This window comes from Equus przewalskii, chromosome 28 (assembly GCF_037783145.1).
Source record: "Equus przewalskii isolate Varuska chromosome 28, EquPr2, whole genome shotgun sequence".
Taxonomy (NCBI): Eukaryota; Metazoa; Chordata; class Mammalia; order Perissodactyla; family Equidae; genus Equus; species Equus przewalskii.
This window is the reverse complement of record NC_091858.1, coordinates 23,700,847-23,726,077: the sequence shown is the minus strand read 5'-3', so window position 1 is coordinate 23,726,077 and position 25,231 is coordinate 23,700,847. Positions and strand designations below refer to the sequence as shown.

General features: G+C 40.7%; 1 protein-coding gene across 4 annotated transcripts in view; it reads left to right on the top strand.

The window, feature by feature from the left end:
* The window catches only part of SNX25 (sorting nexin 25), a 165,452-nt gene that overhangs the window by 79,304 nt on the left and 60,917 nt on the right, over positions 1–25,231 (top strand). For all 4 annotated transcript variants that reach the window (XM_070599045.1, XM_070599042.1, XM_070599046.1 and 1 more), the window contains exons 7-8: positions 13,369–13,550; positions 19,154–19,285. In XM_070599045.1, the coding sequence (XP_070455146.1) occupies positions 13,369–13,550; positions 19,154–19,285 (314 nt within the window). The remainder of the gene's footprint in view (positions 1–13,368; positions 13,551–19,153; positions 19,286–25,231) is intronic.

Sequence of the window (25,231 nt, the reverse complement as noted above, 5' to 3'; positions counted from 1 at the left end):
TGCAACCTTAACCGCTGTGCCACTGGGCCAGCCCCACGTTTGGCATTTCTAAGCTGGGATGCATGCTGTGGAGAGAGAGCAACCCTGAAGAGAAATATTTGGAAGTTGCCAGTATAGAGATATTAGTTGACAGTCTGCTATTTCTGCTGTCTCCACGTCCACTATCTTTGAAAAGCTAGTGCTGTGTTCCGCATTGTTAGAGGGGAGCAATGTATTAACAGTCTGAAGTGACTTCCTTAATTCATAATACCATCTGCTCTCACCTCGCAGTTCATATGTAGGTGGTTTCAATTTTAAATAACTAGGTCTTTATAATTTAAGTGTAGATACGTTTTTATAATGAAGGAAGATCAAGTTTAGCATTCCCAATTTTCCTTAACTTTTTCTTTTAAGTGAATATTCAGCAACATATTGGACATTATAGGAAGCAGCTCTTGTTTTCTCTGTGACCTTTGGAGTTTTGATGTGTGGCTGTCAGAAGGTTACTGTATAAACTGGTTATAGAGAGCTACTGTAGCTCATTCTTTCTCAAATTGGTCTTTTATTTATTTCCAAACAAATGTATGGGCTTTTTTCCTCCTAGTAAAAGTCATTAAGGTAAGTTCGGTTTTTGTTAGTAAAAGGCTTCCCCGAATATAATCGTTGAGTTGTTTTTAGAGATCTTTGTGTTTTAGAGACAGTGTGATCTAGTGAAAATGCCGTCAGGCAGAGAATCAGGGAAAAGCATGTGTATGTTAACCTCATGCCACAAGCCCCACCTGTCTGTGCTGCTTTCCTTAAACCTGGGAAATTGTGTATCTCAGTGTGACCGTGTAGTGATGCCCCCGGTTGTGTGTGCACTTGTAAGCAGTTTCATTTCCAATGTTGTTTCTCATTTTCACATTCTCTTTGTGAGTGGGGAACTGAAGAAGATTAAAAAAAGGATGAACAGATGGAAGATCCTAAGACTTTTTAGGATTCAGCCTGGAGATGAGAACTTTATTCATGAATGTAGCGTATATATGCTGTAAATATAATATTGTTCCTGCATATAAACATGTTTCTGGCAACTCTTTTTCAATCATAATCGTTGATGATTAAGAAATGATATGCAATTGTGAAAATACTTTGAGGATTTAAAGGAAAAATGCCATATAACAAATTGGGAGAAATTACCTGACTGGGTTACCCTCTGAAACCTTAAGGAATTAACTAGCTAACTCTGCATTGCCTTTTCTCAGGATGACAGAGGCAGGCCTGAGGACCTCTTTGCTCTATATATTCAGCAAGTTCAAAATAAGGCTTCTGAGGCTTAACAAACTCCAGCAAATCCACATAAAACTCTGTATGTGTTTTAGTTTCACAGTAAATTAGTTTATCTTAAGTGGGGAACAAACTACTCTCCTTAAGAAGGTAGAAATTTCAGTCTGGTTCTTTTCTTGATAGCTTTTGTCTTGTGGAATTTTGGTCTTTTTAAGAAACAAGGTATCAGGGCTGGCCCGATGGTATAGTGGTTAAGTTTGCTTGTTCCACTTGGGTCGCCCAGATTTCATGAGTTCGGATCCTGGGCATGGACCTATACATTGCTCATCAAACCATGCTGTGGCGGCATCCCACATAAAATAGAGGAAGATTGGCACAGATGTTAGCTCAGGAACAATCTTTCTCAAGCAAAAAGAAGACTGGCAATAGATGTTAGCTCTGGGCCAAACTTCCTCACCAGAAAAAAAAAAAAGATATTATATGATTTTAAAGTCTTTACAGTGTCTCACCTGCTTTAACTGCTGATACAATTCTAGGGAAAGTAAATGATATCACACAAATATAAAAAAATTTTTGAGAGTGTCTAACTCAGATCCTTTTCCTGTGGGTAAGAAAAATTACATCAGGTATAATTAGGCAAAGAGGTTCTTAGAGCAAGCTTATACATCCTAAACAATTTGGAACAATTAGTCTCAGAAGTTTTAGTTTGCTCAGAAGCTTTTCTTGCCTCTGACCTTGTTTTATCATTCATCCTGGCCAAGTATATTGACTGAGGCCTGAGTTTTACCCCCTGGTAACATCAAGTGCTTGTTGGTCCCGGAGTTTGGGAAGTTCAGCAAGTCCAGCTAGCGGATTTCAGTGAACTTTTTTCAGTCTTCATCTCCTTTGACCATCGGCAGTATTTCACATTGTTGACTGTTCGTGTCTTCCTGAACCCTCACCTGCCCTGGCTAACACTCTGTCTCACTCTAGTTGTTGTTTGTTTTTTGCTTGCTTATTCTTCTCTTTTCAGCTTCTAAATGCTGGTGTTCCTCAACATTTGTTCCTAATGCTCTTACTGTTTTATACCTGTGTTGTCCAATATAGTAACCAATAGCCATATGTGGCTATTTAAATTCAAATTAATTAATAAAAATTTTAAATGTAGTTCCTCGCTCACACCAGCAACATCTCAAGTGCTCAGTATCCGTATGTGGCTTCCGTACTGGACAGCACAGAATGAACATTTCCATCATCGTGCAAGTGCTTTTGGGTAGCCCTGCTCTCTACTCTTTCCTGGGTTAGTCTTATCTTTCCCTTATCTGTGTGCTGATGACTCTCCAAATTTCCACCTACAGAACCTCTAGGCTGTGCTTTTCTACTTACCTACTGCTTACTCAGCATTTTTATTTGGATATCTCAAAGGCACCTCCAAATGAAAATGTGCAAATCAAAGCCCCACATGAGTGGTCATCTTCTGTAGTTTCTTGTCTCCGTGAATGGCATCACCACCCATTCATATAAGTCGGAAACCTAGGAGTCATCCTTGATCGTTCCTTCTCTGTCGTGTACTAGATCTACTCCATTATCATCAGCTGGATTGGCCTCCTGAGTATGTCTCAGCTCTGTTCTCTTTCTCCACTCCACCATCTTCCACCACTAGTCGCTCTTGAACTATGGCAATAGCGTCTTAGTTGTTCTCCTTGTATCCACTCCTGCCCCTGTTTAATATATTTCTCATACCAAAGCCATAAGGATTAAAAAAAAAATACAGATTTTATTATGTTGTCTCCATGCTGCAAACCTCTTCAGTGTCTTCCCATTGTTCTTAGAATGAAAACTTCTTGCCATGGGGCCTTCAGAGTCCTGCTTGACCTGGCCCTGGTCTCTGTCTTCAGCCTCATCTCCTGCCATTCCACTCCCTCTCTCGGTACTCCAGCCACACTAACTGCTCTCTTTCCTCAACACACCCTGATTCCTCCTGCCGCATATTCTTTGCACATTCGGTTTCTTTTTCTTAGGATGCTACTCTACCCTCAATATTACTCTGCCTAGGTAACTCCTCCTTACCCTTGATATTTTATCTCTAGGGTGTCCTTCTTCTCTGATGACAATCTCCCCTGATCCTGAGTAGATATGAGAGCTTGTGAGTTCTTAGGACCCCTCCTGTCAGTAGAGAATGTATACTGGAGGATATCTTCATCACCAGAAGTAGGTCTTTAGTCATTCAACAAACATTTTTTCAGTGCCATTATGTGTGAGGTACAGCTGTGCAAGGATGAAACTGTCTGTGACCTTGAGGAGATCATGATCTGAAGAGGAGACAGATAGACACACGTGTAAAATTGCCGTGCAGCTTGATAAATACAGTGAGGTTGCTTGTTCAGGATTCTGTAGTGGCATAGAGGTGTGCAGCGGTCAGCGCTGCCTGGAACAGAGGTGAAGAAAGGCTTTCCAGTCCGAGTACCAGGGTTGAGTCAGAAAGATTGAGTGGCTCTCCTTCCCTTCGGGGCTTGTCAGGTGGGTGTGGGTAGATGACCACCTGTGCATAGACGAAGAAGACAGTTGTGAAACAGCCTCAGTGTATGAGTTATATCAAGTGACGTACTGTGCTGGAGATTGGCACTTAGTCAAAAGATGAGGCTTGATAGGAAGACGGGACCTATCCTAAGGGGTCTTGTAAGCTATCCTAAGACATTTGGACTTAATCCTGTAGAGCGGTGGTTCTCAATCTATAGTGTGTGTCAGAATCACCTGGAGGGCTTGTTAGAATGCAGATTTCCAGGCCCCACCCCACAGTTTCTGATTCTGTGGATCTGGAGTGGGCCCTGAGTTTGCATTACTCACAGGTTCCCCAGTGATGCTGATGCTGCTTAGCCAGGAGCCACCCTTTGAGAACCATTGCTGTGGATGATTCAGACCAATGATGTCTCCATGTTTGCGTTTTAGTACCTAACTCTCTAGCTTTTTATTTACAATCAGAACAGCCAGAGTAGTTGAGAAATGGTCCATTAAAATAAGCTGGCTGCTATGGTCTGAATGTTTGTGTCCCCCCAAAATTCTTATGTTGAAATCCTAACACCCAAGCATGATGATATTAGGAGGTGGGGCCTTGGGAAGGTGCCTAAGTCCCGGGGATGGGGCCCTCATGAATGGGATTAGCGACTTACAAATGAGGCTGCAGAGGCATCCCAGCCTCTTGTACTGTGTGAGGACACAGCAACAAGAGGACCGTCTGCAGCCCGGAGGAGGGCCTTCCCTAGAGACCGACCATGCTGGCGCCCGCATTTTGGATTTCCAGTCTCCAGAACTGTGAGAAATAAATTTCTGTTGTTTCTAGCCACCCAGTCTGTGGTATTTGGTTATAGCCGCCTGAATAAACTGAGATACTGGCCAAGTATAGGAATTCTAGTAGTAATGGGACGTGTGCTAAATTGTCCCTGCAGTTTGATGTGAATAAGCCCAGTTTTTCAGCTCCTTTTAAAGCCATCTTTTCTGCTCTTCTGCATCCTGAAATGTTATCAAGAATAGTTAAGGTGATTTAAGACTAATATTGATTCAGCTGACCACAATGAAGGACATGACATTGATTTGAGTTTGCTAGGAATTGCTGTATGTAAATAGTACATACTTGGGAGTGATGCACTCATAGTATAGGTTAGGAGAGTTTGGGAAAATTGTGCATGTTGTTTTCCTTAGAGTATAAGTAAAAAGATGTGGAATTGATTATATAAAGTAGAATTGTAGGAGAACTTCAGAATATGTCGAATATGTACACACACACGTGCACGCACACACACAGTTACTTGCTGGTAAGAACCATAATGACTTCTAGTAGGAATTATTTCCTTAAAGATGGTATGTAGCTTCTTTGTCTAACTTTGGATTTAAAGGTGTCCCTGCCTGAAAGAAGGGAACTAGTCTGTAGACTCCAGAGGACTTCTCAGAGTCCTTTCTAATGCTTTGATGTGATCTGATTTTCCAGCATTGCAGTAATTTGACGCAGGCGATTGCTAATTTATGAATCACCTAAACTGACAAAACATGCCAGGCCATTACTAAGGGGCCTTTGCCAGGGTTTCTCTCCGCCCAGCCTTCATACTGTGAGCACTAACGCCTCAGCGCTAGCCTCCTGCCCAGCCGACACCCAGCCTCTGCCTTGAGGGACTAAGGGCTCAGGGCACTTCCATTACACTCTCGCTAGTCTCATCATTTTATGTCCAAGGCTACCCCCTCTTCTCTCCCCCAGGAAAACATTGGTCATCATATATTCTGACCCCTGCATTTATACAAATAAAGTTCAGCTCCAGAGACGTTAAACACTGTACCCGGCGTGACTAGAACTAGCTAGTCACACACAAATCCAGAATTTGAACCCAAGTCGCCTCATTTTCAGTCCTGGACTCTTCTCACTACACTACTCAGTCACACAGGTAGATGTTATGAGAGTCATGCTGAAAACTTAGAAATTGCACTGGCCAGACCTGTGTCCTGAGTGTGTGTCTTCGTATCTGTTCAGCTCATAGTTCTGACTCGGGAGCAGGGTTCTCCTAGTAATATAATGTGTGGATTTAGTTGCTATGACATTATTACTTTAAAAATGTATTACAGGCATGGTAGAGGGCCTTAAGCCAAAGGAAGTGCTAAAAGTTTCAGCACTTGAGGCATTTAAAGGAAGGAACTAAAAGGTTTGCTGTGGGCACACCTGACTGGGCTGTGCACGGGCTGGGAGGGTCTGTAGTCGTTCCCATTAGGATGTGAGTGGTTCCGCCGTCAACTCCTGTGATGATTTCTATTTATTCCTTAAATATTCTTTCTATGAACGTGGAGGGACACTTCAGACTGTGAAATCTCAGGTATTTGGTTTGATACGGGAATCTCATTTATTATTAAAAAAAAAAGAACATACCGGCCTCAAGTTGAAGAGTAAGGTAAATATTTTTTTAGTTGCTGGGCAGCTTTTGAGGTGATTTTCAGATAATTTTCAGGAATTTAGTGGTGATTAGTCACTTCTGAGAATTGCTGTCAGTCTCTTGTCAAGAAGTCAAGCACCATTTCTCGTTTTGAAACTTGACTAGTCCCTAAGTACATATGTACCTGTTTGTTGAACCCTCCTTGCTAGGGAGTTTGTGAAAACTTCTATTTAAATCTACAAGACAGACTCAAAGCCTCGTTAGTCTGTCAGTGTGGGTCCAGGTTGAGGGATGGAGGCGTGGCATTTCCCAGTGAAGAGCTCCCTTAATTCCTTACCTCGAGTCCCTGAGGGACGCAGGAAGACGTGTGCATCCTGAGGGGGAGACCACGTGCTGGGGAGTTGGAGGATGGGGACGAATGTGCAACCTTGTCTCCTTCTCTGTCCCAGAGGTTGGACCTTTACATTAGCACTTCTCACTGGGTTGGGATGGTGGGTGTACATTTTGTCCCCCAGGGGACAGGGGACATTTGGCGATGTCTGCAGACATTTTTGGTTGTCACATCTGGGGAAGGAATGCTACTGGCATCTAGTGGTAGAGTCCAGGGCTGCTGCTAAACATCCCGTAAGACACAGAACAGCCCCCACAGCAAAGTTTTATCCAGCCCACCATGTCAGTAATACCGAGGTGGGGAAACCCTGCTCTGTGTTATCCATCGAATTCCTCGATCCACCTGCTGAGCGTGCTGCCATTGGGATGTGCCTTGGAATTTGACGGCGTGTTATGACAAAAGAAAAGTCCTTTGCTATTGATATTTATTAATGCCTGAAACTATAGTGATGTCATTACAATCCATTTGTACTTGTGCCGTTTCTGGTCATTAGTTTGCACTGTAAGTGACTTCACTCTCCTTCGCCTCATTAGAAATAGTACCTGTCAGTTGTCCCCTGGTGTTTTGGTTTTACTGCAAGTCCCTTCACTTGCTTAGGGAGGAACCGTAGCCTGCAGAGGTTTATAGCAAAAAGCAATTCTATGATGTTGTTTGTAGGTCTACTGTAATGTCTTTGTGGCCAAAAGGGTTCATCGACTATCTAATCTAAATACCTTTTTCAGCAAATGAACCCATTTCCGTTGGTTCTGACCTCAGTAGAATCTAGACTGTTTAGGAGGAAAAATAGTAAATGTTTACAATTAATTGCTTTAGAATATTATGTCACTTGTGTGTTTATCTTGGCTCCAGTTCAAAGAGCCACTGCCATCCAGTGTCTCCCCTGCCACTGTTTGTCATCTTGGCCCTCCTTTTTTAAGGTAGATTAAACATGGTGTGATTAGCCCAGTTTTTAACAATGCACGGGGTCACCTAAGGCTCTCCAGAGAAACAGCCACGTGAATCTGGCTTGAGCTGGGCCACAGTGTGTCATCACACACCCGCGTGCCTGTACTTTTCTTGATGTGAACATTTCTTGACTGAATGGGTTTTCAGGTCACAAAGAAGCGTATTCATCTGCGTGGCTGAATTTACAAGGATTTTTGCATAGCCGACGCACAGGCTGCATGAGCACCATGTTAGTCGTTTAGCTCTGAACGTGCCGTTAGTTTTCTGAAGCAGAAATAAGCAGAATTGTCTAAGCAACAAGCTGCTGTTGCATTTGTCAGCAACAACCTTTGTGATCAGACAATGGCATTGTATTGCCCTTTAACAAACACCACGTACTCAACGTGAGCTGGGGACATCCAAGCAGAACATGAGGACATTTTTCCCAGCCCCACAGCTGGGTTTTAGGGGAAGGTTTATTCTCTCTTCCTCCCCTTTGGAATTTACATCTAGTTTTTGTCCTTTTAGAAAGACTTTCAAGCTTTCTTAGGAGAAGAATTTGGGTGTTGATAAGTATGTGTCAGTTTCTTCCTATATATGTCTCTTTCTCTATTAGCCTGTTTTAACCCAAAATTAAGATTGCAGTCTAGGTTTATTTTCTGAGAGGTGGCTTTTTGTCCCTCGATTTTAGGGTAATTTAAATGTTGTGCACAAAATTGAGAGTTTAAGGATATATGTTCGAAAAATATTTTTCTGAAAAATTAGCCATTCTGAGCGTGTATCTTTTTAGGTATGCACACAAAGCTTCCTAGTTTGCAATAGACTAATTTGGGGGCAGACTACATTTACCTTTATTTTCTCACTAAGGGGGCTCTGAAGTACTGTTTTTTCTCTTGAGATGAATGCTGAGCTAGCTAGTAAGTTCCTTGGTCAGGGCCTCCCCGTCAGCCAAGCATAGGACAAGTCGAGAAACCATTGTGGAAGTCAATGAAAATATCTCCACAGCACACATATGGAAAAACATCCTATGGTATCTGGCAGACCCCCTTGAAGAAGACCATCCTATTGACCTGAAGGCTGCCTGTGATCCCTCTGTGATAAATAGTGGGAAAAGCTGCTTCTGAAAGAGAAGATGTTTTGTGGTACCTGTCTGTTTTTTAAATTAATTTGTTCAGCCTGCCTAGGTACTATTTTAAGCATTTGCACAAATTGGCTGAGTGAGACATGAGAGAGGCGACGGTGATCCTAGGGTGTTAGGGGTCTCTGATGCGATGTGTGAAACGTTACTTAGACTCCAGTTTGAGGGGCGCCAAGAAACAAAACACAGACCCTCTTCTTTTATTATTGGTACTTCCATTCTAAGCCAAGCATCTTATGACTCACCTCCGGAAAGTGTTTTGGACCTGCCTAGGAATATTTACATTTATCTGGCGGTCATCTAGGCCCTGAACACTGCCTAACACAGTCTTACCCTGTTTTCCTGAAGTGAGCTTGCTCTTCTGTGTTCCACAGTGGGTTTCACTTTCTGCAAGCCTCTGACCACTCACCCTTTTTACCCACCTCCCTGTGAGCAGATAACCTCACTCACTACTTCGAGAAAACAGAATCCCTATGAAGGGAACTGCTCCAGCTTCCAGCCACCAGTCTCCAAACTCGCTTGTATCTATATCCATCTCTTCTGCCGTCCCTGTTACTACAGTGCAGGAGATGGCCTTCTCCACAGCCAGTCTCTTCACCTGTCTTCTGGATTCCTTGCCTCGTCTATCACCTCTCTCTCTCTCAACTGGTTCCTTCTCATCAGCATTAAAACCAGCTCATTTCTCTCCCATTTAAAAAAAAAAGCCTTTTCTCAACCCCAACCCCTGCCTTCACATTGTGTGTGCAAAGGAGATGCTCAGAGCTTAGTCATTTTTAAAAATTAACTTTAAGTTTTTTTGCTTTTACTTTGTATAGGGTCAACTTAAGGGAAAAAACCCACTGTAAAGGTTTTTAAATTAAATTTTAGAAAGTTCTTGCTAAGACCACATAGCTCATAAGTGGCAGAGCCAGAATTCTAAGATTTTATTTTTTTTCCTTTTTCTCCCCAAAGCCCCCGGCACATAGTTGTATATTCTTTCGTTGTGGGTCCTTCTAGTTGTGGCATGTGGGACGCTGCCTCAGCGTGGCTTGATGAGCAGTTCCATGTCTGCGCCCAGGATTCGAACCAACAAAACACTGGGCCGCTTGCAGCGGAGTGCGCGAACTTAACCACTTGGCCACGGGGCCAGCCCCAGAGCCAGAATTCTAATCTAACCCTGACCCCAGACTTCTATGGAAAACTCTCCACTGGGTTTGACCTGGAGGTCACTCGTGATCTTGGCAACGACAGATTTGGTGCAGGGAAGGGATAGAAATCATTCTGGAGTAAGTTAGAGAGTGGGAGGTGAGGGTACTCACCCTGTTTCTCACCTTCACAGCCAAAGTTCTAGAAAGAGCACAATACCTGGTATAATAGTAAGCACTCAGCAGAATGTCAGTGGTATTATTCTTGACCTCTCGGTAATATTTGACACAACTCATTCATCCATTCCACAAATAATTAATGAGTTCCTGCTGTGTTGCCAGGCACTGTTGTAGGTGCTGGAGATACAGCAGTGTATAAAAAAACAAAATGCCCACCTTCATGAGGATGTACTTACAGGAGAAATAAGTGGGATATCCAGTATGGCAGTATGCACTCCAGAGTGGGTAAGGCAGAAAGGGAGAAAAGTCATGCTGTTGTAGGGAGGGGGTTGCAGTTAGAAATAGGGTGGCCAGGGAGGTCTTCCCTGAAACCTGAAGGGGGTGAGGAACCAAGCCATGCAGATATACGGGGGATGAAAGGGCTGGTCTGAGAAATCAAATATAAAAGCCCTGAGCAGGAGGGGCTGGCCCCGTGGCCGAGTGGTTAAGTTCGCGCGCTCCGCTGCAGGCGGCCCAGTGTTTCGTTGGTTCGAATCCTGGGCGTGGACATGGCACTGCTCATCAAACCACGCTGAGGCAGCGTCCCACATACCACAACTAGAAGGACCCACAACGAAGAATATACAACTATGTACCGGGGGGCTTTGGGGAGAAAAAGGAAAAAATAAAATCTTTAAAAAAAAAAAAAAAAAAAAAAAGCCCTGAGCAGGAGCTTCTCAGTGTGTTCAAGAAGCTAGTCACCAAAGATCGCATAGTGTAAGATGTGATTTACGTGAAATGTGCAGAATAGGCAAATCCATAGAGACAGCCCTATAAAAATGCCCGTGGCTGAGAAGTTGGGGGGTGACTGCTAATGGGTACATGGTTTCTCTTTGGGGTGATGCAAGTGTTCTAAAAGTGATTGTGGTGGTGGTTGCACAACTCTCTAAATGTACTAAAAGCAGTTAAATCGTACGCTTTAAACAGGTGAATGGAACAGTCTATGAACTATATCTCACTAAAGCTGTTATTTTAAAAAGACAAGAAAAGAAACATTGAGGAGACCAGTATGGCTGGCGTGGTCAGTAGGAGGGGATGAGGTCAGAGAGGGGATGCTGAGGCCAGAGTGCGTACGGCCCCGTGTAAGAGCTTTGGCTTTTGCTGTGGGTGAACTGGGGCTGCGTTGGAGGTGTTTGGATAGAGGAATGACATGGTCTGACTCAGGTTTTAGTAGGATTGCCTTGGCTGCTATCTAGAGATGAAGACTGAAGGGGAGGCAGAGCTGAAAGCATGGTGAGCGGTTAGGAGGCTGTCTCAGTGAAATAGATGAGAGGTACCGCTTCTCCCCTTTCGCTGAAATCCTTTCTCTTTCGGCTTCTCGGTAACCCGCACTCTCTCCTTCACCTTCTCTCTCTCCTTCACACTCTCCCTGTCGGCTTCTCTTCTTCTCTCTGACTGTTAAATGTAGGGTTTATTTAGATTATGTCCTGGGATCATTTTATTTCTTCCTGAGTTGTGTCACCTACTCCCATGACTTAAGTTACCATGCAAGAGCTGAACACTTCTGAACTCCACACCTTGTGTCTCTCCTTAGATAGCTCAGATGCCCTCAAACTCAATTTGCCCTTTGCTGCATAACACACCACCCTAAAACGTAGTGTGTTAAACAACAGTCATTTCTTTGGCCCATGAAGCTGCAGTTTGGGCAGAGTGTGGCAGGGATGACATCCCTGCTTGACTGGGCTGGACAGTTCACTTTCAAGATGGCGTATGCACATGGTACCAAGTTGGTGCTAGCTGTGGGCTGAGATCTCAGCTAGGGTTGTGATCTGGGAGCCTCTCCTTGTGATCTCTCCATAGACTGATGGTTGAGGCTTCCTCAAAGTGCAGAAACCTCATGGCTGTTGTATGACTTATGAGGCAGCTCAGGCGTCAAGTCAGTGGCCTTTTATGATCTAGTTTTGGAAGTCATAGCATCACCCCCTCCATAATCACAAACCTCCCCAGGTTCCCGAAAAGGAACCCTACTTCTCAGAGGGAGATTGTCAAAGTGACATCATAAAAAGAGCATATGAGATGGGAGATATTATTGCGGCCATCTTTGACAAATACCATCTGCCACATGGTCCAAAATTGAACTTATGGTCTTTCATAAACCTGATTTTTCTCTCATGTTCCCTGATTCAATAATTGGTGCCACCATCTCCATGGCTGCTCATGGCAGAAACTTGGGAGCCATCTTGGATACCTGTGTTTTCATTACATTCCTCAGCAACCTGTCCTCTACGCTGTCCAGTCAGTCACTGGATCCTATTAGTTCTCTTTCTTTCTTTCTTTTTTTTTTTGTGAGGAGGATTGGTGCTGAGCTAACATCTGTGACCATCTTCCTCTATTTTGTATGTGGGATGCCTCCACAGCATTGGCTTGATGAGCAGTGTGTAGGTCTGCACCCAGGATCCGAACCGGTAAACCCAGGGCCGCTGAAGTGGAGTATGCGAACTTAACTACGGCATCACTGGGCCAGCCCCTCTCTTTCTCAATCATCCTGAAATCCTTGTAGTCCTCTCTTCTCCCATTGCCGTGACCCTATTTTAGGCCATCATCTCCCTCTTCAGTTACTGCAATGATCTTCCAACTGGTTTCTCTACTTGCAGTCTTTCACCTTACAACTATTGTTTATCCTGGTGCCTGTGTAATCTTTAAAAATACAGATCCATGGATGGCATACTCTTAAAACCCACTAAAAGCTTCTCAGTGCTCTTGAGCTAAAGACCAAAGTTCTTTCTTTGGACTGAGAGACATCTTCTGGCTTCTGACTACTCCAGATTCATTCTGGATCCCTCTTTACTGCTTTTGTGTCTGCTATACTGGCTTTCTTTCACTTCCTCCAAAGCTCTGCTCTCTGTCCGCCACACTCCCCTCCTTATTCATTTTGTTTGAATGTAATTTCCTCCGGGAAACCTGGGTTAGAATCTCCTGTTAAGCAGTTCAGTGGTGCCTACACTTTGTCTTTATAGCCCATCTTACACTTGTAATTGCTCATGCTACCTTTGGATTTCTTCCTTGCCGGACTCAGGTTCCATGAGATCAAACAATTGGTCTTGATCCCAAGTGCGTAGCCAGTGCCTGACACCTATCAAGCACTCAATCCATGCTTATAAATGACCATGCATACATATACATACATATAAAGATATTAAAAAAATACATAAGCACATCGATTTGTGAGTATACATGTACAGAGGAGGTTCTTTTATGTTTTACACTTAGTAAGATTTATCAGAGGTATATTTAGAAATTATATTAAGAAATTGGTATTTCTATGTGAGAGTATGTGTGTTTAGCATGAATTCTATTCTGTTCTATTCTGTTCTTTAGTTTAGGACCCACTGTTGTTCAGAATGTACGACATCAGACACTAATCTGGTTCAGCGTTGTTGTGTTCCCTCTCTTGCACCTTGTCCTCTGACTGGGTACTGTCCATCCATCCCATTCAAGGTAAAGAAACTGCTGCAATGAAGGCTGATCTCCTGAGGGCCAGGAACATGAAAAGGTACATTAACCAGCTGACTGTGGCAAAGAAGCAGTGTGAGAAGAGAATCAGAACCCTGGGAGGCCCTGCCTATGACCAGCAAGACGATGGGGCCTTGGATGAGTGGGAAGGGCCTCAAAGCCAGAAGGTAGAACTCTGGAGTTTCTTGGTTTGACCATTTCATGTCTGTTATGAACACTGATGTAATCACATATATAGTCTTTTAACTTTTTGATGTTTAACTTAAGACATATGTTGCAGAACATAGACTCATGTGTTTGTTTTTATGAGTCAAAGAGCTATATTTCTTGGAGTCCTGACTTCTGTGACTGGTAACAGGTAGGTTGGTAGGCATGGGGTGTGTGTATGTGTGTGCTCACATGCCTGAGTGTATTTTCCCATCCCCCTTTTGCCCTCCCACAATCCCAGATGAGCATATTTATATTTGCAAAGGCCCAATCCAGTTACCCATTACCAATTGGATGGAATAACCACCTGTGGAGTAGAAGGTGTCTTATAAGTTATTTTACTTAGCGCTCAGCACAATGCTATGAAATATGTACTTGATATCCCTGTTTTACAGGTGAAGAAACAGTCAGTTTAAGTAAATTACTGAAGGCCACGTAGATAAGAAGAGGCAGAACTAGATAAAAACTTGAATCTAGTTGATTCACAAATCTAAGTGCTTCCTCACCAAACCATAATGTGTCACGGACTGCTTTTGTACAACAAAAGTTTGCGCCGTCTCATACCGAGTCCTCAAATCATGGAGCTTAGGAAAGTGCTTTCTAGCCTTTCCTCGGTACTGGCCCTGATTCTCAAGGACCAAGCTTGTCTCCCAAGACCTAGTGCATGCTAAGATTGCAGGAAACGGCCACAGTGCTCCCCGAGGAGCTGGGCTATATCACTTGCGAACAGGACTTTGAGGCAAACTCCAAACTCCTCTTGTGTAAGGTGGCATTGGGCCACAAAGAAGCGAACAGCAGTATAATTTAGCTCTGGTGACAGCCTCTAACTTAGCCTATTCCGGTTTTTAGTTTCTTGATCTTTTCCTGTTCAGCTCTCAGTTTGAATTCAGATGCTTATCTGTGGCTTTCTCCTTCTTCCTTCTTCCAGTGATAAACTTTTACCTTTTCACGTGCTCCTGGCCCAGTCTCTGTTTGAGCCTCTTCAGGAAAGTTTGTGCTCTAACTTGGACCAATTCTAGCCCAAGCCAGAGTTCTCCTGCAGCATCTTGCACAAGTGGCACAAATGTAACCCTGAGCACCTCTGGTTTAATAGAGGAGTCCCCTAACTGCTGGATTTCTGTTTATTTTGCTCGTAACAAATACACCTTTCTGTGATTTTTGACTTTGTGGTCCAAAGTGAAAACTTCACGTTTTGGCGAAGATCAGAGAGAGTGGATTTGGCAGGTTGAATACTGTCACTCTTCCTCCTCCTCCTCAGCCTCTGCTGTCTTAAATAAACTTCTAGCCACATTTAGCGTAGATGAGGTCCTCTTCCTGTGTTTAATGCTTATATTAGAGAAGAAGAAAGGTCTAAAATCAGTCATCTCCCATTTTAAGCTACAAATTAAAAGTAAAATAACTAGAAGGAAGGAAATAATATAACAGAAATCAATGAAATAGAGAACAGAAAAACAATAGAGAAAAATCAACAAGACCAAAAGGCAGTTCTTTGATAAGATCAATAATATTTATACTCTCTAGATAGACTGACCAGGAAAAGAAGAGAGAAAACACAAATTACTAGTATTAGGAATGAGTGAGGGGACATCATTATAGCTCCTATGTGCGTTAAAAGGATAACAAAGGAATATTATGAACAACTTTAAGCCAATAAATTTCACAATTCAAATGAAATAGACAAATTCCTTTGAAAACATAAATTATCAAAACGGACTCAAAAAGAAATAGAAAATCTGAGTGTAGCCTAGATGTATTAAAGTAAAAGAATTTGTAGTTTAAAACTTTCCTATAAAGAAAACTCCAGGCTCAGATCATTTCGCTGGTGAATTCTATTAAACATTTAAGGCAGAGGTAATGTCAATTTTAACCACACACTTTCGAAGAATGGAAGAGAAGGGAACTCTTCAAGTCATCATGGGAAGCCAGCATAACTCTGATACCAAACCAGAGAAAAACATTATCAGAGAAGAAAACTACTGACCAATATTCTTCATGACCTTAAACAGAAAATTCCTGAAGAAAACATTAGCAGATCAACTCCAGCAATCTATAAATAGAAAAATGACTCAATATATGTGGTGGGTCCTTAGTATAAACATTGTGTACATCATTGATCTCCAATGCTGTTGTCAAGGCTTGATGGAATCTTTTTTAAACAGCTTTATTAAGGTATAATGACATAAAATACATTGCACATATTTAAAGTGTGCAGTTTGATAAGTTTTGACGTATGTATATACTCATGAAACCTTCACTACAGTCAAGATAGGAAACATATCCATCACCCACAAAAGTTTCTTCATGCGCCTTTGTAATCTCTCCACCCTAGTTGAGACTCACTGATCTAATCCTTTAATTCACGTTTACTCATCTAGAAAGCAGCCTCTTAACTACCCTGATTTTTGGCACCTGTCGTTATCTTTTCTTTTTTAGCCGAAATCCTGATTCAGGCTCTTACTGATTAGTTTTTGTTGTTGTCTGTTGTGATTCAATAAGTCTCACAACAGCCTGTAAAGTAGGTGGTGCTATCCCCATTCTACAGGTGAAGAAACTGAGGCTCAGGGTGGTGGAGTGACAGAGCTCATAGGACTAGAAAGTAGCAGAGCTAGAATTCAAACCTAGCTATGTCTAACTCCAAGGCCTGAACAATTTTAACTGCTTGGTGTTACCTTCCTATCTTGCTTTTCATCCCAATATGAAAAAAGAAAAAATCTATTGCATTTTTTTTTTTTTTTCAAGATAGCAACCCCCTCCTCCAAAATGGCCTCACAATGGAAAGATGGAAGGAGGAGTTTAAGAAAAAATAAAGGGAAAAGAGGAAATGAAAATATATAGGGTTTGGAAATTAGTGATAGCAAATGTCTGACCTCTAGGATCAGTTTTCATATCAATTTGTATTTGATCCGCAAGGCCAATCCCAAACGAACATTAGTGAGTATAGCCCAGGACTCTGAACTTGAATGTGGAAAGGTTCCCTGACTCTTTCTGCAGGAGTTCTTATGGAGCTTCTCTGTACTCCATTTGTAAAATAGAGATAATTGGACATAACCTATATAGTATGGTAACTGTTAAATAAGGCACTTAAAAGGATAAGTACCACACTTGGCATTAATTATAAGGGAGTATGTTTAGTGATGAGATCGACGTAAGAGAAATCCAGTTGCGATCTCTCCTTTTAGGATAGAACGTCATTCCCAAGATCCTAATCCTACATATTCTCATTACTGTGCTGTAGATATTCTCATGAGTATATTGTGGGTATTTTCCAACTAGAGAATCCTGGCCAAGGTCACTCTTGGTAGCATGTTGGGTGCTTTAAGAGAACATTTCTAGGCCCTGGTACTTTTGAGTGTTTAGTGGATATATTTCCTGGAGAAAGGTTAACCAGCTGGTTAACAGGTAATCCACACAAAACTAAGTTTATAAAATACATGTTGTGAAACTGGATCCAGTGGGATTGGGAGATAGTGAAAAAGGAGTAAATAAAAATCCCTGAAGGGGAATAAAGAATGATCTGCCTTCGTAGGCTGCCTCTAGCCTGAAATACTCTATGGCCTTTAGCACACATATCATCTACCAGGACCCATTTTTGTCTCCTACTTGGAGACCATTGATTTTGGTAACACCCTTCCCAGTTGAGTCTCAGGACAGAAAGGAAAGAAAATGTAGCAGAAATAAATTAAAGCAAGAGTACAGTGTTTGCTCTGTAGAAACCCTTAGTAAATGTTAATTATCATATTGTCTATATATTTTTTTAAAAAAATCATTATTTTAGCAGTACTGTCAACTTTGACCTATCCGGCCTTCTCTTCCTACTTCCACACAGCAATGTCAGAATTAGAGATCAATTAATCTCAAATTAATTGAGATTGAGTTAATCTCAAATAAACGAATTTGACTCCGAAATGTGCTGTCTACTCAGCCTCTTCACCCCGAGCCACACCATTAGTGTAGGTGTTACACAGTGAAATGCTCACGCAGGCTTCAAGAAAAGGAAAAATGAATACAGAACTTGGTTAATTTAAACCAGCCAAGGTATGAGATATAGCAGATGCTTAATTAGACTTGAGATATATTTACTGTCATTTATTTGTATATATTTGCACTTATCGAAGTGAACATAGAGTGTTCATTAGATACAATAAAAGAATCTAAAAAGGGTTAATATTTCATAAGATATTTTGGACTTGATTTTGTAAATACATGAATTTGTATCTAACTTGGAATTCATTAAAATCCGTGAAATTATGCTGGGAAGACTTCCATAGAATTTCTTGAATGTCCTTCCTGCTCAGCTCCTCTCTATGTTAAAAATGGATAGCTCTCTGGGTGATCTGTCGTCTCTGGCCAAAGTTGATGTGGGTTCCTTCAAGCCTCTTTGGAGCATATGCAGTTAGGATTTGTACTTCAAGATGCTTCGCTAGTAGGGTTTACATAAAGATACAAGCGATGATCTCCCTAAGTTAGTAAACTAACTAAATACTAATGGTCTGAAATATTCATAGAAACTCATTATTAATGATCTGTAGCAAGGGATGGCCATCCTCTTTAATTAGTCCCCAGAAATTGTTAGAAAAATGCCTGCCCCCATTCTGCCCACAAAACAGATTGAGAGCTTACTGTCAGTGACAGAAGAGTTTAATGTACCTGATCATATGTGCTTGAGTTTAGAAAGATCTTATGGGTAACATCTCTGAGAATTTTCCAACTGCCACAATATTTATTTTAAGAATCTTGAAATATGTTTTCTTTTAATTGCATTTGAGTTATACTTAGATGCCATTTTTTATTACTAATTAAGAATTAAGGATATGGGACTTAAATTCCTTCTAAATTAATTTGAGGCATTTCTCCTAATTAATTGAGTTATGAATTATTCTGAAGGTCATCTGCTCTCTCATATTACGGCAGCCCGTGCTCAAGATTGTTCCCACTGTCTCTTTAGATGGTGGTTTTTCTTTTTTTGTAAGCATTCAAAATAGTAAACAAAGGAGTAATTTTGGTGCATCCACACAATGGAATGTTATGGACCAATTAAAATGGCTTAAAAAGATTTTTTTAAGGAATGTCGTATTGTCAACAGAAGGACAAGATATAAAATCATTTTTAGATTTCCTCAGCTTCATCATAATAGGATGGAAAGCAAAAATGCCAAATTCCTGGACTCCAGCTTCGTGATCTTCTACACATTTCTCTTCAGTTTTTCTATTATTGGCACCTATTACTTTTAGCAATACATCCCATAAGGCAGGAATTTTTATCTGTTCCATTTCCTAGAAATGTATGTGTTTGATACAGAGTAGATGCCAAATAAATTCTTTTGCTGAATGAGTGAACAATGAATAGAAAATTGGTATTTATTGAATATGTGCATGTTGAATATTCAATAAATTTTATTCCATTTAAAATTTAGGAAGGTGAGAGAATTGCTATATTATGTTGACTATGACCTTAAAAAAGGAGGCATTTTTTCCTGAATATAGAAATTAATATATTGGAAGTTAAAGCAAACTGATTTTTAAAATTTGATTTTTAAAACCTTTTTCTTAAATTCCCTTACTAGATTCTTCAATTTGAAGATATCTTGGCCAATAATTTCTACCGAGATCACTTTCGAATGTACATGGAAAGGATGGACAAGAGAGCTCTGATTGGTTTCTGGGAGGCTGTGGAATATTTAAAGAGTGCTAACAAGGTAGTATATGTAGGCTCAAAGGACTATTAATCACTAGCTGGTGAAAACTTGCATGTTAGGCAGTGTATCTGTCTTTCTCAATGAAGCTGTAAGATAAGTATACATTAGAAGAAGATTTTAAACCAAATATAACATTGACATTGTGTTCTAGCCCATAATGGTAAATAAAATTAGATTTTTTTGTAAAAGGTGCTTTTGAATGTATAGTCAAGGGAAAGAATGATTGATACACGTACCAAAAGATTGAATTTAGTTTCAGGTAGTTATCTTTTAACACATGATAAAAAGGCATATAGATATCCACATTGCTATTATAATAAATTTGGTCTTGTCACCTACACCTTAACCTTGTAACCTTGTTGTTTTTAATTTGTAATGTGCCTATTTTACACTCCTGTTGTCCTTTTATGTCATTAAATTTGATTAAGGAATACAAAAAACAGTTTTGGTTACAGATACCTCTTACAGTGAAAAACCCAATGGTAAGCATTGTGTTTTGCACTTGGCAAGTTCTCAGTATATATTTAAGAATTAAAGAATGTGAAATATAAATGTATATGTATAGAAATATCCATAACAATACTTATATATAATACATATATTTTGAGAGGCTTATTAAAATAACCACAAAGCTTTGTGTACAGTGAATTACTCATTTGCACTTCCTATGAGTGCAGCTAGAACTGAATACTAACTTAAAATAGATCGTAAATCACAAACTACATGGTTAAGGCACTAAATCCAGTCTCGTAGTATTTTTAAATCTTCTTAGGAGTGCCTTTCTTTGTTAATTTGTTTTTTAAAGATTGGCACCTGAGCTAACAACTGTTGCAAATCTTCTTTTGGTTTTAATTCTTCTCCCCAAAGCCCCCCAGTACATAATTTGTAGATTCTAGCTGTGAGTGCCTCTGGTTGTCCTATGTGGGATGCTGCCTCAGCATGGCCTGATGAGCGGTGCCATATCCGCGCCTAGGATCAAAACCAGGGAAAACCCTGGGCCGCCGAAGTAGAGCTCGTGAACTTGACCACTCAGCCACGGGACCGGCCCTTCTTTGTTAATTTATAAGCCAGTTTTACTCAGTATTGTATTTGCCAACTTTATTACACATTTTGTTTACCAGACTTGACTCCCAACTTGACTTTGGGTTGCTCTCGAAGGAATATTGTAAAGGGCAATCTAAAGAATTTTCCTAAACTACTATACAATTTGAAAAATTTCAATGGATTAAGAGCATACAGCTTCCTCAAATAGCAGTATTTTGACCCAGCAACACTGATTTGGATGTAAAAGTTTTGGGATGCATGGTAAATTCGTATTTATTAAGTTGACTTCATTTTTTACTACTGTTGAAGACTTTCCATAACATTCCTAGAGTTAATGAGATGTCTTCAGAGGAAATGAAAAGACTATGTTAATCAGAAAAGATGTTTGCATTTCTGAAGTAGGCTGGAGATGACCTCAGTGTAATGTTTAATACTAAACTGTCTAATATAAGCTTAATTACAATGTAATGAGTTGTCATCCTGAAGAATATTTTTCTTGTTTTCTTAAATTACATAATTATTATATTGACTTTTTTCTGGAATGAGAAACCGCACTTCCAATTATTTATATTAGATAAAAAAAGTCAAGGTTAGTTATTGGTGGGCGGAGCAAAATGGCGGGGTGAGCTGACCCGGGATTCTCTCCCCTCCAAAATACAACAAAAGATTGGAAGAACTGAATTTCAGAGAATAAACATAATGCCAGCTCGTTAGAGACCTACAATACCAAGAAGGCGGAGATCATAAACTTTGCTTACACCCTCGGAGGCGCTGGAACGGTAGAGAGAACATCGCTCCCTCCCCTAGAGTCTGCGATCGCTGCGGCGCAGGTCGGGAAGGAGCGGGGGAGGGGCCGCGCGACTGGGGGATCATCCAGGACTCCTGCCGCTGATTCAGTGGAGACCCGCTGACGGGGGGAAAGCTTCCGTCCGCGGGGACCCTATAAATCAAGGGCCTTGGGAGACCGGAGAACAGAACTGATCTGAACCCAGACCGGTGCCTGTGCGTAACAGCCCCTCCCCCCCAGTGAAGCCAGTGGGCGCAGCCATCTTGCCCCAAGGCGGACAGCTAACACGCCACTCTCGACCCCCATCTAGTGGCGACAGGCTGTAACTGCAACTGAATTCTACCACCATGAGAAAAAACCGCTCCTCTACCATCCAGCAATTTATAAAAGCCCCAGACCAGAAGGAAAACAATAAAAACACAGAATTAAGTCCTGAGGACTTGGAATTAGGTAAACTAAGTGATAATGAATTCAGAGCAGCTATAATCAAAAAACTCAGTGAGGTAGAGAGAAAGATAGAGAAACAATCCGAGTTCTGGAGTTACTTCACAAAAGGGATTGAAATCATAAAGAAGAATCAAACAGAATTACTTGAGTTGAAAAACACAATGGACCAGATAAAACAGAATACGGATTCCCTGAATGCCCGTGTAGACAACGTAGAGGAGCAAATCAGCATAATCGAGGACACACAGGCTGAATGGCGCCAGAGGAAGAAAGAGAACTAAGAATTAAAAAAAATGAGGAAAATCTCCGAGAGATAATGGATTCAATGAGGAGTAAGAACATAAGGATCATAGGAATTCCCGAGACTATGGAAAAGGAAAATGGAGCAGAAAGTGTGCTTAACGAAGTTATTGAAGAGAACTTCCCAAATCTAGGGATCAACGGAGAAATGTGTGTAGAGGAGGGTTTTAGATCTCCTAGATTTGTCAATGTAAAAAGATCCACCGCAAGGCACATAATAGTAAAGTTGGCAAATAGGAATGATAAGGAAAGAATACTCAGGGAAGTAAGAAAAAAAAAGAGAATAACCTATAAAGGAGCCCCTATCAGACTGTCAGCAGATTTCTCTACAGAAACCCTACAAGCTAGGAGAGAATGGAGTGATATATTCAAAGCTTTAAAGGAGAAAAACCTTCAGCCAAGAATACTCTATCCAGCAAGAATTTCCTTCAGATATGAGGGAGAAATTAAATCTTTTCCAGACAAACAAAAGTTAAGGGAATTTGTAACTAAAAGCCCTCCATTACAAGAAATCCTCAAGAAGGCTCTCATACTTGAAAAAAGAAAAAAGGGAGAAAGGGGACACAATCCACAGACTAGGGAGACCGATGGATAGAACCAGAACAGGATAGCAAATATTCAACTATAGCATTAGGGTAAAAATAAGGAAACTACCAAAACAAGGATGATCTTAGCACTCTAACTACAAATTAATAAGACGAGTTGGAATAAAAAATGAAAATAATTATTTAGGAGGGGAAGAGCAAAGGGTCTAAATCAGTATTGGTCGAGTAAGTAAGAGACCACCAGAGAATAGACTATATTATACACGAGATTCTAAATACAAACTTCAAGGTAGACACTAAAATAAAGTACAGAACAGAGTCACGAATCATAGATAAGGAAAAATCTAAGAAACCCAGCATAAGAAATTGCAGTATTAAATGGGTAGGCTAAAGCACACAGGAAAACAAGATAATGAGCGACAGATTGACAGCATTAAGTCCACATGCATCAATAATCACTCTCAATGTGAATGGATTGAACTCTCCAATAAAAAGACACAGAGTGGCAAAATGGATTAAAGAACAAGATCCAACAATTTGTTGCCTCCAGGAAACACACCTGAGCCCCAAGGACAAACACAGACTCAGGGTGAAGGGGTGGAGGACAATACTTCAAGCAAATAGCAAGGAAAAAAAGGCAGGTGTTGCAATTCTCATATCAGACCAAGTGGATTTCAAAATAAGACAGGTAAAGAGAGACACAGAGGGACAATATATAATGATCAAAGGGACACTTCATCAAGAAGAAATAATGCTTATAAATATCTGTGCACCCAACACAGGAGCACCAAGATTCATAAAGCAACTATTAACAGACCTAAAGGAAGATGTTAAAAACAATACAATAATAGTAGGGAACCTCAACACCCCACTCACATCAATGGACAGATCATCCAGACGGAAAATCAACAAGGAAATAGTGGAGCTGAATGAAAAACTAAAACAATTGGACTTAATAGACATATATAGATCACTCCACCCTGAAGGAGCTGAATACACATTCTTCTCAAGTGCACATGGAACAATCTCTAGGATAGACCATATGTTGGGAAACAAGGCAAGCCTCTACAAATTTAAAAAAATTGAAATAATAACAAGCATCTTCTCAGATCATAGTGCTATAAGGCTAGAAATTAATTACAAGAAAAAAGCTGAGAAAGATGTGGAGACTAAACAACACACTACTGAACAAGCAATGGATCATTGAAGAAATTAAAGAAGAAATAAAAAAATACCTGGAAACAAATGAAAATGATAGCATGCCATACCAACTCATATGGGATACAGCAAAAGCTGTAGTAAGAGGAAAATTCATCGCAATACAGGCACATCTTAACAAACAAGAAAAATCCCAAATAAGCAACCTTAAAGCACACCTAACTGAACTAGAGAAAAAAGAACAAATGAAGCCCAAAGTCAGCAGAAGGAGAGAAATAATAAAAATCAGAGCAGAAATAAATACTATTGAAACGAAAAAGGCAGTAGAAAGGATCAATGAGACAAAGAGCTGGTTTTTTGAGAAGATAAATAAAACTGACAAACCACTAGCCAGACTTACAAAGAAAAAAAGGGAGAAAGCTCAAATAAACAAAATCAGAAATGAGCGAGGAGAAATAACAACAGACTCTGCAGAAATACAACAGGTTATAAGAGAATACTACAAAAAACTATATGCCAACAGAATGGATAACCTAGAGGGAATGGATAAATTCTTGGACTCCTACAATCTCCCAAAGCTCACTCAAGAAGAGGCAGACAATTTGAACAGACCAATCACAAGGAAAGAGATTGAAACAGCAATCAAAAACATCCCAAAGAATAAAACTCCAGGACCAGATGGCTTTCCTGGGGAATTCTACCAAACTTTCAGAGAGGATTTAATACCTATCCTTTTCAAGCTATTCCAAAAAATTAGGGGAGATGGAACACTTCCTAACACATTCTATGAGGCCAGCATCATGCTGATACCAAAACCTGACAAGGACACCATGAAAAAAGAGAACTACAGGCCAATATCACTGATGAACATAGATGCAAAAATTCTAAACAAAATTTTGGCAACCAGAATTCAGCAATTCATCAAAAGAATCATACATCAGGATCAGGTGGGATTCATACCAGGGACACGGGGATGGTTCAACATCCACAAATCAATCAACGTGATACACCACATCAACAAACTGAGGAATAAAAACCACATGATCATCTCAATAGATGCAGAGAAGGCATTTGACAAGATCCAACAGCCATTTAAGATAAAAACTCTGAACAAAATGGGCATAGAAGGAAACTACCTCAACATAATAAAGGCCATATACGACAAACCCATAGCCAACATCATACTCAATGGGCAAAAACTGAACCCCATCCCCCTGAAAACAGGAACGAGACAAGGATGCCCTCTATCACCACTCTTATTTAACATAGTACTGGAGGTCCTGGCCAGAGCAAGCAGGCAAGAAAAAGAAATAAAAGGAATCCAAATAGGGAGGGAAGAAGTGAAACTCTCGCTGTTGCAGACGACATGATCTTACATATAGAAAACCCCAAATAATCCATTGGAAAACTGTTAGAAGTAATCAACAACTACAGCAAAGTTGCAGGGTATAAAATCAATTTGCATAAATCAGTAGCATTTCTATACTCCAGTAATGAACCAACAGAAAAAGAACTCAAGAATACAATACCATTCACAATCGCAACAAAAAGAATAAAATACCTTGGGGTAAATTTAACCAAGGAAGTGAAGGACCTATATAATGAAAATTACAAGGCCTTTCTGAGAGAATTGGATGACGACATAAGGAGATGGAAAGACATTCC